The sequence below is a fragment of the Ranitomeya variabilis genome, chromosome 5 (assembly GCF_051348905.1).
Source record: "Ranitomeya variabilis isolate aRanVar5 chromosome 5, aRanVar5.hap1, whole genome shotgun sequence".
NCBI classification, from domain to species: Eukaryota; Metazoa; Chordata; class Amphibia; order Anura; family Dendrobatidae; genus Ranitomeya; species Ranitomeya variabilis.
Genome location: NC_135236.1, coordinates 275,878,621 through 275,894,798, shown reverse-complemented (window position 1 = coordinate 275,894,798; position 16,178 = coordinate 275,878,621). Strand labels below are relative to the sequence as shown.

Below are 16,178 nucleotides of genomic sequence, written 5' to 3'. Positions count from 1 at the left end.
TATTAATCTGGCTTAATGTCACCTTTCAATAGCAAGGTGGCATTAACCCTTCATTACCCCATATCCCACCGCTACAGGGAGTGGGAAGAGAGTGGCCAAGTGCCAGAATAAGTGCATCTTCCAGATGTGCCTTTTCTGGGGTGGCTGGGGGCAGATGTTTGTAGCCACGGGGGGGCCAATAACCATGGACCCTCTCCTGGCTATGAATATCTGCCCTCAGTCACTGGCTTTACCGCTCTGGCGGAGAAAATTGCGCGGGAGCCCACGCCAATTTTTTCCGCCATTTAACCCTTTATTTTAGCAGCTACAGCGCAGAAATTTTGCACATACACACTACTAACATTAGTAGTGTGGAATATGCAAAAAAAAGGGGGATATGAGATGGTTTACTGTATGTAAACCATGTCTCATATCCTGTCGGGTTTGTGCAGGAGAAATGAAAAGCCGGCAATTGAATTACCGGCTGTTCACAGATATCGCGCTGATTGAAATCTAAATACAGAATATATATATATATATATATGTGTCACAATGACATATATATATATATATATATATATATATATATATATATATATATATATATATATATATATATATATATATATATATATATATATATACTGTATATATGTTTTCCCGAACATTTGAGCACATAAATCCATTAGATGTCGGTTTTGCAAGCCTGCGCGAAAATCTCGCAGTACGGATGCCATACGGATTACATACGGAGGATGCCATGCGCAAAATACGCTGACACACCCTGACTACGGATCACTATTTTGGGAACATTTCTCCGTATTACGGCCGTAGTACGGACGTATAATACGTGGCGTATTGTCTTACGCCATGTGTGACCCCAGCCTAAATGTATTGAAAAGGCAGGTTACTGCGACCGTGATAATGGCCAGAATTCTTGCAAATTTGTCTCCCATGGCCACATAGAAATCTTAAAGGTAACCTGTCAGGTCCCACGTGCCCTCCAACCCAGCAGCATACAAGCATCTATAATGTCTCCATTTGTTATGCTAATGAGATATTGACTAGTCAATGGGGCTTTAGTTGCCCCAGACTAGTCAGCCCTCTTTCCATGTTATCACGCCAACAGGATTTGCCTCATTACCAGCTCATGCAAATCTACTGCATGCGCGACGCTCACTTTGGCAGCGTTAATGTGTCTCTAAAGCCGGGTGTACGCTTTCTGGCTTCAGAGACGCACTGTGCATGACTTCTTAAGCAGCCAATCCTTAGATGCCCTGACTGTGTGTTTGGGTCATTGTCGTGCTGGAAGACCCAGCCACGACCCATCTTCAATATTCTTTCAGAGGGAAGGAGGTTGCTGGCCAAAATCTTCCGATACATGACCCCATCCACCCCAAAAGTATGATGTTTCCACCACCATGCTTCACAGTTGGAATGGTGCTCCCTGGATTGTACTCATCTTCCCCCAAACACGCCGAGCGGAGTTGATACCAAAAAATTATATTTGTTTCATCTGTCCACATAACCATCTCCTATGCCTCCTCTGGATTGTCCAGATGGTCACTGGCGCGCTTCAAACAGGACTGGACATGTTGTCGCAAAAGCAGGGGGACATTGTGTGCCATGCAGGATTTTAATCCATGACGGCGTAGTGTGACTAACGGTAATTATTTTAGACTGTTGTTCCACCTCTCTTCAGGTCACTGACCAGGTATTCTTGTGTAGTTCTAGGCAGATTCCTGACCTATCACAGAATCATCCTTACCCCACGAGGTGAGATCTTGCATGGAGCCCCAGACCGAGGAAGATTGACAGTCACCTTGTGTTTCTTCTATTTTCTAATAATTGTGCCAACAGTTGCTGCCTTCTCACCAAGCTGCATGTCTATTGTCCTGTAGCCTATCCCAGCCTTGTGCAGGTCTACAATTTTTTCCCGGGTGTCCATAGACAGCTCTTTGTTCTTGGCTATGGTGGAGAGATTTGTGTGTGATAAAATGCAATTTAATTATTTAAAAATGATAAAATTTGATTTTCTGTTTTGTTTTTTGAGATTCTGTCTCTCACAGTTGAAGTGTACATACAATAAAAATTACAGACCTCTCCATTCTATGTAGATGGGAAAACGTGCCAAATTGGCAGGGTATCAAATACTTATTTTCCCCACTGCATTGATCTAACAAAAAGTTATACCGTATTTTCCGGCGTATAAGACGACTTTTTAACCCCCGAAAATCTTCTTAAAAGTCGGGGGTCGTCTTATACGCCGGGAATCGACTTGTACGCCGGTGTATATGGTGGGTGGGGAGGGGGAGTGATCCTGATGACGAGGGGGCGTCTCACAGGAAAGTGAGTAATCCCCATTACCTTATCCTAGCGGTGCAGCGTGGGGGTGTCAGTGCTGGGAGCGGCGGCGGCTGCTGTGTTCTGGTGCGGCGGCTCCTCTTCTGTGTGGGGCCTCTGTGCTGTGAGGTGGCGGCGGCAGCGGCGTATCTTTATCCAGTTGGGGCTCCTCCGGCATCTCCTTAGCCCTGGAGGCCCCGCCGCAACTCCATCGGTGCAATGTGGTGGCCTGCGGGAAAATGGCCGCTGCTCAGATTCAGATCTCGTGTCCCGAGATTTCGGGACGAGATCTGAATCTGAGCAGCGGCCATTTTCCCGGAGGCCACCGCATCGCACCTATTGAGCTGCCTCCGGGAAAATGGCCGCTGCATTGCACTCATGGAGTTGCGGCGGGGCCTCCAGGGCTAAGGAGATGCCAGAGGAGCCCCAACTGGATAAAGATATGCCGCCGCCACCGCCACCGCCACCGCACAGCACAGAGGCCCCACACAGAAGAGGAGCCGCCGCACCAGAGCACAGCAGCCGCCGCACCAGAGCACAGCAGCCGCCGCACCAGAGCACAGCAGCCGCCGCCGCCACTCCCAGCACTGAGACCCCCACGCTGCACCGCTACGATAAGGTAATGGGGGATACTCACTTTCCTGTGAGACGCCCCCTCGTCATCAGGATCACTCCCCCCCCCCCCCCCAAAAGGCACATATTCACCGGCCCTATAAGACGACATAGGGTGTATAAGAAGACCCCCGACTTTTAAGAAGATTTTATATTTTAACTGGTAAAGTTGGGGGGTCGTCTTATACGCCCAGTCGTCTTATACGCCGGAAAATACGGTAATTCTATCTTTTGCAGACATAAAAGAACAGATATTACATGATTAGCACAGAAACCTATGATCCTGGCAGTCTATAGTAAGAATCATTGAAAAGCAAGAAAAAAAAGTAAGACTTATTAAAACATGTGATGCAGATAGTTCCATATATTTAGAAGTGGCTGCTAAGTAAAGAGCATCTGTCGCTGTTTATAAATTACATTCAAATGTATCTTTAAGAGCAACCGTCATTTAAATCTTTAATTTCGTAAATTAATAGTACTCATGAAAATAAGAAACTTTGTGATATATCTTAGCAGAGAAATCTACTTTTCTCTCTTTCTAAACTTATTATTCATTTTCAAAATTCTTAAGGCTACGAGCGTATGTTGAGTATTTGAGTGCAGAAATTTCTGCAAGGTTTTTTTTCCATCTCTTGGCAGGAAAAATGCTGCGGGGAAAAAACACACATTTTACCTGAGTTTTTGTATGAGTTTTCCATGCTTTTGTACAGAAATGAATGCTTTTTTAAGCTAAAAAAGGAAATTTTTTAAAAAAACTTTTGTGATGTAATTACTTGGTTCAACACCACCTTTTCAAGCTGATGCATTAGTAGGGCTTGGTGTCAGCAGCTGCAATTAACACCTAGCCCAAGGTAATGAAAAGCTGTCAGCCCAACACCCTCATTACTAAGCCAATAAGTAAACACAAACACACAAACAAAAAATATAGTTCTTACCGATAACGGTATTTCTCTGAGCCCATGACAGCACCACGGAGAGAGGGGATCCGCCCACCAAGGACAGGAAACCTACGGATAAAAAGGCGGTACCACTCTCCTGCATCAGTTTGTTTACATAGAGAATGATGGGAGACTACTAAGGCATTTGCAAATTTTAACTGTTTAGCCTAGTAAGATACCGCGTGATTTTAACTAAAAGTAGATTATGAATAGACTATGGCACTCTTTGAATGTGCACACCCATAAGTGAAGGGAGGGAATGTACGGGTGCCGTCATGGGCTCAGAGAAATACCGTTATCGGTAAGAACTATATTTTTCTCTGATCGCCCATGACGGCACCACGGAGAGAATTGCATAGATAGTACATTCAGGGAGAGTACATTCAGGGAGGGACCGCCGCTTCCAGAACCCTTTTACCGAAGGTAAGATCTGAAGAAGAGATTAGGTCCAATCTATAGTGCCTATAGAATGTGGATGGTGAGAACCAGGTAGCAGCTCTACATATCTGGTCTATAGAAGCTCCGGCCTTCTCCGCCCAGGAAGTTGCCACTGCCCTTGTTGAGTGAGCCTTAACCTCCCCGGGAACGGACATCCCACTTGCCGAGTATGAAAGACTGATGGCGTCCGTGATCCATCTTGCTATGGTGGCTTTAGAAGCTTTTTTCCCCTTCCGGGGACCCTGGAAACACACAAACAGAGAGGAATCCTCCCTACTCTCTCTAGTGGCTTCTAGGTAGTGTAAGAGACACCTTCTTACATCCAGTGTATGTAATGCTTGTTCCTCCTTATTTGTAGGGTTGGGACAGAAGGAGGGGAGAGATATCTCTTGAGACCTGTGAAATTTCGAAGCCACTTTCGGGAGATATGCTGGGTCTGTTTTTAAAATGACCCTATCCTCTAAAAATTGTGTGTAAGGAGGATTAACTGAGAGAGCCTGTAAGTCGCTAACCCTACGGGCAGAAGTGAGGGCGACTAACAGAGCGGTTTTGAGAGATAGGTTTTTTATTGAAGTTTCATGTAATGGTTCAAATGGTGGACTAGTCAGGGCTTTAAGGACCAAGTTTAAGTCCCATTGTGGAACCACTTTCACTGGCAGAGGCCTCGATCTTCCTGCTGCTCTGATGAATCTAGAGACCCACCTATTTGAAGCTAAGTCAAAATTGAATAATGCTCCCAATGCCGCTACGTGAACTTTTAGGGTACTGGTGGCTAAACCCATCTCCAAACCTTTTTGTAGGAACTCTAATATGGAATTAAGGGGAATCTCCTTCCCTATTTTTGCACCTGAAGAAGACAAAAACTTTTTCCATATTTTGCCGTATTGTTTTGTTGTAACCGGCTTCCTACTTTTTAACAGAGTTGAGACTAAACCCGAAGAGAACCCTCTGTTTTCTAATATTTTCCTCTCAAGAGCCAGGCTGTCAAGTGCAAGTTCTTGACTCGCGGATGACAGACTGGGCCCTGCGACAATAGATCCTGGAGGTCTGGTAATACCCACGGGTCGGATATTGACATCTTCCTCATCCATGAGAACCAAGGTCTCTTCGGCCAGAACGGGGCAATTAAGATGACCAATGCCCCGTCCTCCCAAATCTTCCTCAGCACTGCTGGAATCAGAATGAGAGGAGGAAAGGCATAGACCAGATGGTGACCCCAAGAGATCAGGAAAGCGTCCACAGCTACTGGGTTCCCCAAGGGAGATAGGGAGCAGAAGGAGGCTACTTTTTTGTTTAAATGGCTCGCGAAGAGATCTATTTTGGGAACACCCCATTTTTGTGTGATCTGAGTAAATATCACTGGATTTAGTTCCCATTCCCCCTGTTTTAGGCTGGATCGACTTAGAAAGTCTGTCTTGTAATTGTCTACACCCTTTATGTGTAGGCTTGTCAGGGATAGAAGGTTGTGCTCGGCTATTTGAAGGATTGAGCTGGTCACTTCCATTAGATTTTTGGAACGGGTACCCCCCTGATGATTTAGGTAAGATACTACTACTTGATTGTCCGACATCACCCTTACATGGTGAGATTGAAGGACTCCCAAGAATTCCTGAAGGGCAAATTTTACTGCCAGGAGTTCCGTCATATTGGAGGAATTGTTTGCAAGGGACGGAGACCAAATGCCCTGGGCTACTAGATCGCCCAGATGAGCCCCCCACCCTGAGGGGCTTGCGTCCGTAGTTAGGACCTTCGAGATCGGGATTACCCATGGGACTCCCTGGGAAAGATTTTCCTGCAACGTCCACCAAGTCAGAGAGTGATTGGTGCGAGGAGACAATGTTAACCGCCCGTCTAAATGCTCTCCTAGAAGGATTTGCTCTGACAGTAGCTGCCATTGGAGATCTCTTGAATGTAGTTGGGCCCACTGGACCGCCGGGATGCAGGAGGTCATAGAGCCTAATAGGGACATGCCCTGACGGAGTGTTATGGAGGGAAGAGATTGTACTCTTAACGCTAAATTTTTTATCTTTTGTATTTTGCTCTCTGGGAGCCGGCATTCCATTTGTTTGGAGTCTAGAGTGAGACCTAGGTACTCCTGAACCTGAGAAGGCACCAGTCTGGATTTTTCTAGGTTTATTAGCCAACCCAGATCTTTTAGAGAATGAATCACTAGATCTAGTTGACTCTTGCAATGTTGCGGGGAGGAGCCTATCACCAAGAAATCGTCCAGATATGGTATGATCAGGGTGTTTTCTTCCCTGAGGTGAGCCATTACCTCCGCGACCAACTTTGTAAAAACCCTCGGGGCTATTGCTAAGCCAAATGGTAGAGCAGAGAACTGGAAGTGACTTAGGACTCCCTGGATGTGGACTGCCAGTCTGAGGAATTTTTGGTGATCCTTGTGTATTGGGACGTGATAATATGCGTCCCTTAGGTCCAGGACCACCATGAAGCATTGAGGAAACAGCATTTTGATAGATGATTTTACTGTTTCCATCTTGAATGCTTGAACCTCTAGGTAGTTGTTTAGGTTTTTCAAATTGATAATGGTCCTGAAGGAACCATCTGGCTTCTTCCTCAGGAATAGAGGGGAATAGTAACCTTGCCCTCTTTCCTGAGGGGGAACTTCCAGGAGTACTCCTTTTTTTACTAACCCGACAACCTTGTTTTCTAGCGTCAACTGCTCTTCTGCCGAGGATCTTGTGGGTGTTATCTTGAAAGAGGGACGAGGGTACCTCTTGAATGTTAACCTCAGTCCTGACTCTATGATGTTTAGTATCCATCGACTTGAGGTAATCTTTTCCCAGGCTGGGAGAAAGAGAGATAATCTCCCCCCCACCTGGGGCGAACCTTCATTGTGAAGGTTTTTTGTTGTCATTGAGGTTTTTATTAAAGATAAACCCCTTATTTTTGTTCTTTTTATCTTCCCATTTCCCCTGGCTTCTCCCCGGGTTCCTACGGAAAAACCTCTTGTTCCGAAAGGGCTTCCTATAAGAGGGGAGACCCAGAGGGGAGGAAGGACTTTTTCTCATCCCCCGCTTTTTCCAAGATATAATCTAGGGTGGAACCAAACAAATTCTCCTTCGCAGGGGATGGTACACAGTTTTGTTTTCATTTGTAGGTCGCCTGGCCAATTCTTAAGCCAGAGGGCGCGCCTGGCCGCATTAGCAAACCCTGCTGCTCTGGCGGATAGCCTGATGGAGTCGGCCGAGGCATCAGCTAGGAAAGCCGCGGCCCCTCTCATTACTGGTAATGTGTCCAGCATTGAGTCCCGGGAAGTTTTCCCCTTTAATTGACCCTCTAGTTGGTTCAGCCAAATCATCAGGGAGCGTGAAGTACATGCTGCCGCTACTGCCGGCTTCAGGCCTCCTCCCGCTGCCTCCCAGGCCCCTTTGAGAAAGGCATCTGCCTTCTTATCCATAGGGTCTTTTAGGACCCCCATGTCCTCGAACGGGAGGGCAAATTTTTTTGAGGCTTTAGCGATCGCTACATCTAATTTGGGGGCCTTCAACCAAAAGGAGCAGGATTCCTCCTCGAAGGGGTATTTTCTTTTTGGCGTTAAAAGAGCCTTTCTCATGGGCTTCTTCCATTCTTTCTTAATTAAGGCTGCTATTGCTTCGTTAAGAGGGAAAGCTCTTCTCTTTTTCTGTTCCAGGCCCCCAAACATGATGTCTTGTACCGATTTTTTAGGGTGGGAGTCTACCAGACCCATGTCACTTCTCACGGCTTTTATGAGGCCATCAGTATCCTCTAGAGGGAAACAGTTATGTCCCCCCGAGGAAGAAGTAGATGATGAAGATGAGGTGGAGGAGTTGAAGGACACTGAACTCTCACTATCGCTTTCTGATTTTGAGACGGGAGATGGGGACCTGAGTCTGGTTTTTCTCCTTTTTTTTTTCCACTTTTTAGTGATCTGAAGGTGTCCTCTACTTGCTCCTTAATCAGGCTTTTAAGATCTGTTGCAAACCCAGGAAGGTTTTCAGATACAGTCTGTTGAATGCAAGTATTGCATAGTCTCTTATCCCATGTAGGTGGAAGATCCTCTCTACAGATGGCGCAACTTTTGTGCTTAGTTTTACATACGCTTTTCCTCCCCTACAAGAGACAAATAACAATCTTACTGTCTCTGACATTCACGAAGATCCACTTACCACCTCCAGGACCCATAAATACCGGTTGGGGATTCTCTGCCTCTGGCTTTTTCCCCGACGCCGTACTGGACTCCTTACTGTGCTGGGACCTTTGGCGTTCTTTGCTGGTGTCCTGGTGCCCTTTCTGCTGTCGCCTTTTTTGCTGCTGCTGCGGCGATGCTACAGGTGGAGGTGACTCGGGCTGAGGTGATGTCGGGTCGCTCATACTGCTGCTGGTCTGCGGATGCCGCTTTGACACTTGGCTGAGCTGGCGCTGCGGCACTATTACTCATGAGGCTCTTGCTTATCACTGCAGAGCCACTGGGAGGATGTGGATTACTCTATTTAAACCCTCCCGCCGCTTGCCCTCTGCACTTGCGCAGTCCACGGGGAGGAGCACCGAACGCCGGCGCCTGTGCATTAGCCCGGCGCCCACATACCGCGCCGAGCGTTTAGCGCCGCCGGCGCCTGCGCAGACGCGTTAGGCGCCTAGGCGGAAGCCCCGCCGGCGCCTGCGCAGACCGCGCCCAGCGCCCGAGCGGCGCTCCGTCAGCGCCTGCGCAGACCGTGCCCAGCGCTCGAGCGGTAATCTACCGGCGCTTGCGCGGAAGCTCCCAACTTGCGAGACCAGTTTAGATCCCGGGCATGCGCCAAACTTTCAAGATGGCGCCCAGGAAGCAGCTATGGCACTGCTGACCGGCGCCCCCGGTCCTATGCAGCCCCTATAGCGCGTTACTCTGCACGCCCGATGGCGGTGCAGCGTGCAGACTGAAGCTTGTTTTAGGGAGGGTCGCGCTGCACCTCCCGCAACCACAGAGGGACCCCCCTGGATGTTGCCGCTGCTGCATCTTACCTGGGGAGGTGACCGCGAACTCCTTGTCACCTCCCCCGCACACCCTGTCGCCCTTGGCTCCCAGCGGTGGCGCTTCGGGTCACCACCCTAGCCGAGGCAGAGGGACCCCAGCTGCCTGAATCGGACTGGTTGGCCCCGGAATTCCAACGTCGAACCGGTAAGTCCGTAGGTCTCCCATCAAGGACAGGAAACCAACTGATGCAGGAGAGTGGTACTGCATTTTTATCCGTAGGTTTCCTGTCCTTGGTGGGCGGATCCCCTCTCTCCGTGGTGCCGTCATGGGCGATCAGAGAAAACACACACATTGTCACCAGCCTATGTAGGAGCGTTAACAGAAGAACTTACATAGGCTGTAACCAGACAGCAACTGCTAATTTTAAAGGGAAAAAAAATGAAAAAAAAATTGTGTGGGCTTCTGCGTAATTTTAATAACCAGCAAAGGGAAAGCTGTGGGATATTCTGGGAAGGAGCCAATAGCCATAAAAGGTTCCCAGGCTATTGATATCAACTCACAGCTGTTTGATTAGACTTTACAGGGAGACCACAGACAAAAATTTATATAGGGTCCTCCTAAAAAAAAACAACCAGCAAAAGCTAGGCAGACAGCAGCGGGCTGTTATTAATAGCCTAGAAAGGGGCCAGGGATACTGGCCCCTCCCAGACTAAAAACATCAGCTCTCAGCCACCACAGAAAAGACACATTTAGAAGATGGGCAAAATAAGGCATTCAGCCTCGCTCTTCCCACTTGCCCTGTAGTGGTGGCAAGTGGGGTTCAGACTTGTGGGGTTGATGTCACCTTTGTATTGTCGGTGAAATCAAGTCCACAGGTTAGTTATGGAGAGGCGTCTATAAGACGCCCCCATTATTAACCCCATAGTGATATTTTATAAAGACACCCAGAATAAGGTCCTTTATTTAAAATAATGGCACAGACTCCTTTAATAATCTTAATTAAACCATACTTTACTGACGCCAAAGTCTCTTGCAACAAAAATAAAATAATAATTCCTCACCTGTTCGCCGAGAAGACAATCCATAATGTCTTACGACGATCCTGATGACTTTGAGAGCAGTCATATCAGTAATGTGACTGCTCTCAGAGACAGACGGTGATACACTGACAGGAGGTGATCACTTCTGCAGTGTATCACTGAGCTGCCATGAGAGAGTTCACCGTAGTTCATCAGCTGATCAGCTCTGGTGATCTCCCTTACGGCATCACTGCTGTGTGAGAAAGTTCTCACGCAGTGGTGCCATAAATGAGAGCACCGGAGCTGATAAACTCCGGTGAACTATCACTGGTAAAATGCAAAACAAAAACTCAGCAAATGCACAAACATTTTTATACCTGCGTTATTGCTGTGGATTTTTAATTGCATAAAATACTTAATAAGTAACATTTCCCACATGTCTACTTTACATCAGCACAATTTTGGAACCACATTTTTTTTTTGTTAGGGAGTTATAAGGGTTAAAAGTTGACCAGCAATTTCTCATTTTTACAACACCATTTTTTTTAAGGACCACATCTCATTTGAAGTCATTTTGAGGGGTCTATATGATAGAAAATAACCAAGTGTGACACCATTCTAAAAACTGCACCCCTCAAGGTGCTCAAAAACACATTCAAGAAGTTTATTAACCCTTCAGTTGTTTCACAGGAATTTTTGGAATGTTTAAATAAAAATGAACATTTAACTTTTTTTCACCAAAAATTTATTTCAGCTCCAATTTATTTTATTTTCCCAAGGGTAACAGGAGAACATGAACCACAAAAGTTGTTGTACAATTTGTCCTGAGTATGCCGATACCCCACATGTGGGGGCAAACCACTGTTTGGGCGCTTGGGAGAGCTCGGAAGGGAAGGAGCGCCGTTTGACTTTTCAATGCAAAATTGACAGGAACTGAGATGGGACGCCATGTTGCGTTTGGAGAGCCACTGATGTGCCTAAACATTGAAACCCCCCACAAGTGACACCATTTTGGAAAGTAGACCCCCTAAGGAACTCACCTAGATGTGTTGTGAGAGCTTTGAAGCCCCAAGTGTTTCACTACAGTTTATAACGCAGAGCCGTGAAAATAAAAAATCCTTTTTTTTCCCACAAAAATTATATTTTAGCCCCCAGTTTTGTATTTTCCCAAGGCTAACAGGAGAAATTGGACCTCAAAAGTTGTTGTCCAATGTGTCCTGAGGGGGAACCACCGTTTGAGCGCATGGCAGAGCTCGGAAGGGAAGGAGCGTCATTTGGAATGCAGACTTAGATGGATTGGTCTGCAGGCGTCACATTGTGTTTGCAGAGGCCCTAATGTACCTAAACAGTAGAAACCCCCCACAAGTGACCCCATATTGGAAACTAGACCCCCCAAGGAACTTATCTAGATGTGTTGTGAGAACTTTGAACCCCCAAGTGTTTCACTACAGTTTATAACGCAGAGCCATGAAAATAAAAAATCCTTTTTTTTTCCCACAAAAATTATATTTTAGCCTCCAGTTTTGTATTTTCCCAAGGCTAACAGGAGAATTTGGACCCCAAAAGTTGTTGTCCAATGTGTCCTGAGTACACTGATACCCCCATATGTTGGGGTAAAACCCTGTTAAGGCGCATGGGAGAGCTCGGAAGGGAAGGAGCACTGTTTTACTTTTTCAACGCAGAAGTGGCTGGAATTGAGATCGGACGCCATGTCGCGTTTGGAGAGCCCCTGATGTGCCTGAACAGTGGAAACACCCCAATTATAACTTAAACCCTAATCCAAACACATCCCTAACCCTAATCCCAACGGTAACCCTAACTACACCCCTAACCCTAATCCCAACCCTAAATGTAATCCAAACCCTAACCCTAGCCCCAACCCTAACCCTAACATTAGCCCCAACCCTAACTGTAGCCTTAACCCTAGCCCCAACCCTAACCCTAAACCTAGCCCTTGCCCTAACCCTAACCCTAGCCCCAATCCTAATGTGAAAATGGAAAACATTTTTTAATTTTTTTAATTCTTCGCTAACTAAGGGGGGTAATGAAAGGGGGTTTGATTTCCTTTTATAGCGGGTTTTTTAGCGGATTTTTATGATTGGCAGCCGTCACACACTGAAAGATGCTTTTTATTGCAAAAAATATTTTTTGCGTTACCATATTTTGAGAGCTATAATTTTTCCATATTTTGGTCCACAGAGTCATGTGAGGTCTTGTTTTTTGCAGGACAAGTTGACGTTTTTATTGGTACCATTTTCGGGCACGTGACATTTTTTGATCGCTTTTTATTCCGATTTTTGTGAGGCAGAATGACCAAAAACCAGCTATTCATGAAGTTTATACCGTTCCGCGTTTGGTAAAATGGATAAAGCAGTTTTATTCTTCGGGTCAGTACGATTACAGCGATACCTCATTTATATCATTTTTTTATGTTTTGGCGCTTTTATACGATAACTATTTTATAGGAAAAATAATTATTTTTGCATCGCTTTATTCTGAGGACTATAACTTTTTTATTTTTTCTTTGATGACGCTGTATGGCGGCTCATTTTTTTCGGGACAAGATGAAGTTTTCAGCGGTACCATGGTTATTTATATCCGTCTTTTTGATTGCATGTTATTCCACTTTTTGTTTGGCGGTATGATAATAAAGCGTTGTTTTTTGCCTCACTTTTTTTGTTGTTTTTTTTACGGTGTTCACTGAAGGGGTTAACTAGTGGGACAGTTTTAGGCCATGTTCACACTTTGCGGGTTTTACCGCGGATTTGCGGCGATTTTGATGCTGCGGGTCCACAGCAGTTTCCATAGCGTTTACATTTACATGTAAACCCTATGGAAACCGCAATCCGCTGTGCACATGCTGTGGGAAAAAACGCGCAGAAACGCAGCGGTTTACATTCCGCAGCATGTCACTTCTTTGTGCAGAATCGCTGCGATTCTGCACACATAGGAATGCATTGATCCGCTAACTTCCCGCATGGGGCTGTGCGGGAAGTAAGCGGATAATGTGCAGATGGTACCTGGGGTGGAGGAGAGGAGACTCTCCTCCAGGCCCTGGGAACCATATTTGTGTAAAAAAAAAAAGAATTAAAATAAAAAATGATATACTCACCTCTCAGCGCTGCACGCGGCCATCCGGTCTCAGGGTTGCTGTGCGAGCAGGACCTGCGGTGACATTGCGGTCACATGACTGTGACGTCACGAAGGTCCTTTTCGCACAGCATCTTTGGAACCAGAGCGCCGCGTGCAGCGCCGAGGAGATCGGGACGTCAGAGGGTGAGTATAAACCATTTTTTATTATTTTTAACATTACTATTGATGCTGCATATTGCTGCATATGCAGCATCAATAGTATAGGAGTAAACCCGCAGCGGAAACCGCAAAACAAACCGCGATAAATCTGCAGGGATAACCGCTGCGGGAGAACCCCGCAAAGTGTGCACATAGCATTATAGGTCGGGTAGTTACGGACGCGGCAATACTAAATATGTGTACTTTTATTGTTATTTTTTTATTTAGATAAATAAATGTATTTATGGGAACAATATATATGTATATATATATTTATTTTTATTTATTTTTTTTTGGGGGGGGGGATTTTTTAAAAAAAAATTTCTACACATGAAAATATATATTTTTTTTTACACTATAACATTGCCCCAGGGGGGGCATCATGTTATAGTGTAAGATTGCCGATTTGACAGTTTGCACAGCACTCCATCAGATCGGCGATCTGACGTGCACAGCTTCTCCAGGCTTCCCGGCGCCTGCTCTGAGCAGGCGCTGTGAAGCCACCTCCCTGCAGGACCTGGATGCCGCGGCCATTTTGGATCCAGGCCTGCTGCAGGGAGGAGGAGGTAAGAGACCCTCGGAGCAACGAGGCAGCGAAATGTGCAACAATAAATCATATATGTCTTTCCGAACATGTCAAGAGATGGGGCCAAAAATTATTTGTTTTGCTTCAATAGCCACTATATGTCTTTGCAGTAATGAGTCAGATGTGGAAATATTAGTTTCCTTTTAAAAACACTGTAAATCAGAAAATAGCGTGTTACGTGAATTATATATTTTTTCAGAAATTAATTATCAAATTAGAATACCTAGAAACACTATGTAACTTGTGTATCTGATAATGTTCTGCTCAGAGAATTCAGGACAGATTACATAGTGTTTCATCTATTGAATGTACTGTGTAGATGGTGTCCTTGAACGAAAGCTAGAGACTAGCTAACTGAGGAGAAAAAGGAATGTTATCAGGACTGCACAAACAAAAGCAAACAGGAAACCATGACCACATAAATCAATCAGCAATCACAACAAGAAAAACAGCTTCATTCCGAAATATGCTGCAATTAGTCATCCGTATTATCAACAACTGTCATTTAGCGGGAGCATGCAACATGACAACCAAGTTGCTGCAAAGAAGAAGATACCTACCGGGCCTCTGCCGCCAACAGCTCATCATAGTGTGAAGATCGCTGGTCATCATCCTGACGGTAGCGGAGCACAGTAGCTAGGCCTTTGCTAACCAGGGCTTCTGCAATGTTTCTGAGGCAGAGAAAACAAATAACATTTAGGAGAAAGAAGTAATACTTATCAGGACAAACTCGGTGCAGACGATACTAACAGTAATGCACATCAACAAGTTACAAAATTAGTGAATATCAGGCAACTTTAACTTCTTGGTGGGATGCACACTTTTTTATTTAACATCACTTTGCTTAAGGTCGAAATCAGGACGCACTGTTGAAATTCTATGTTTGTATACAGAATGCTTCAATAAAGGCCACACTTTTGCATGATTTTATTGTGTGCAATGAAAATTCTTTGCATGTATATTGGGAGAGCAACCCTGTCTACTAGCACCTTCACATGATTGGATAAGTGACTGCACTCCAAATTCATGACAATAAATTTCAATAAAAATGTTTCTTTCAAAACTAGAAACACAAACTATCCTGCGCATATTAGATCACTATTCATTAAGCCAGCACCAGTCCGCAACTTGGAAGGGAGCTAGAGTCTCGCCAACCCAACTTCACAAATCGTCAGCTTTGAGCATGTGCCATACAACATGGGATGTGGGCACGCATAGTTCTATCTTCTTCTGGGCAGGAGAAGCTTTGTCTCTGTACATGGGCAGGTCATGTTACACATAGCAAGTTGCACAATATCAAGCGCTTGGAAGCATATGATATATCATGTCATCAATAGGAAGAGAAACGGAAAAAGCCAATGACAACATAAAGAGCCATATTGAGAACAGAAAAAGTTTTGCAGTCTGTATTCAAGTGTGTGGCACTTTACTAAAGAGGAAATAAATCTATAATACTTATAGACTAGAAACGGCCATAAAATCATGGCTAACACATTTATTAAAACTACAGATTATCCCCGTCCTTACAAGGCGATTTTCAATTTTGGCACTTTTGCTTTTTCCTCTCCACCAAAAAGTCAACTTTTTTTTCAAATTGTAAAACTGGAGAGATAAAAAGCAAAAATAGGGTCTTATCTGGTAAAGAAGTGGTATCAAATATTGTAGGTACGTTCACCTGATGGGGCTGTGACAGTCACAACTCCTATAGAAGCATGTAAAGGCTGCAGCAGGACCACAAGGAGATACGTTGCAATAAATGAGGAATATGGTGGCTCAGGGTCCGCACTGCCCAAGGTTCAAATGTAAGATCACACACAAAGGTGAACACATTTCAAGGTTTCCAAACCTCTTCATCAGGAACAAACCACAATTATTTATTTTTCCTTTGACAGACATAGAAGGGATTGTTTTTTAAAGGTCAAATTATAGTTGAGTGGTACCAATTCCGCAGTGGTTTTTGTGCTTCTCATTGTATTTTAAAAATTATTGTTAACATGATTCTCCAGGTCAGTATGATTAACCCCTTAATGACCGCC

At 45.1% G+C, this 16,178-nt stretch overlaps 1 protein-coding gene and 1 long non-coding RNA gene across 3 annotated transcripts in view; one reads left to right on the top strand and one right to left on the bottom strand.

Moving 5' to 3' along the window:
- The window catches only part of SND1 (staphylococcal nuclease and tudor domain containing 1), a 1,031,482-nt gene that overhangs the window by 531,400 nt on the left and 483,904 nt on the right, over positions 1-16,178 (bottom strand). For both annotated transcript variants that reach the window (XM_077264371.1, XM_077264369.1), the window contains exon 13: positions 14,703-14,813. In XM_077264371.1, the coding sequence (XP_077120486.1) occupies positions 14,703-14,813 (111 nt within the window). The remainder of the gene's footprint in view (positions 1-14,702; positions 14,814-16,178) is intronic.
- LOC143775803 (uncharacterized) overlaps positions 1-16,178 on the top strand; it is a 287,434-nt gene that overhangs the window by 70,059 nt on the left and 201,197 nt on the right. The gene's annotated exons all lie outside the window — the stretch shown is intronic.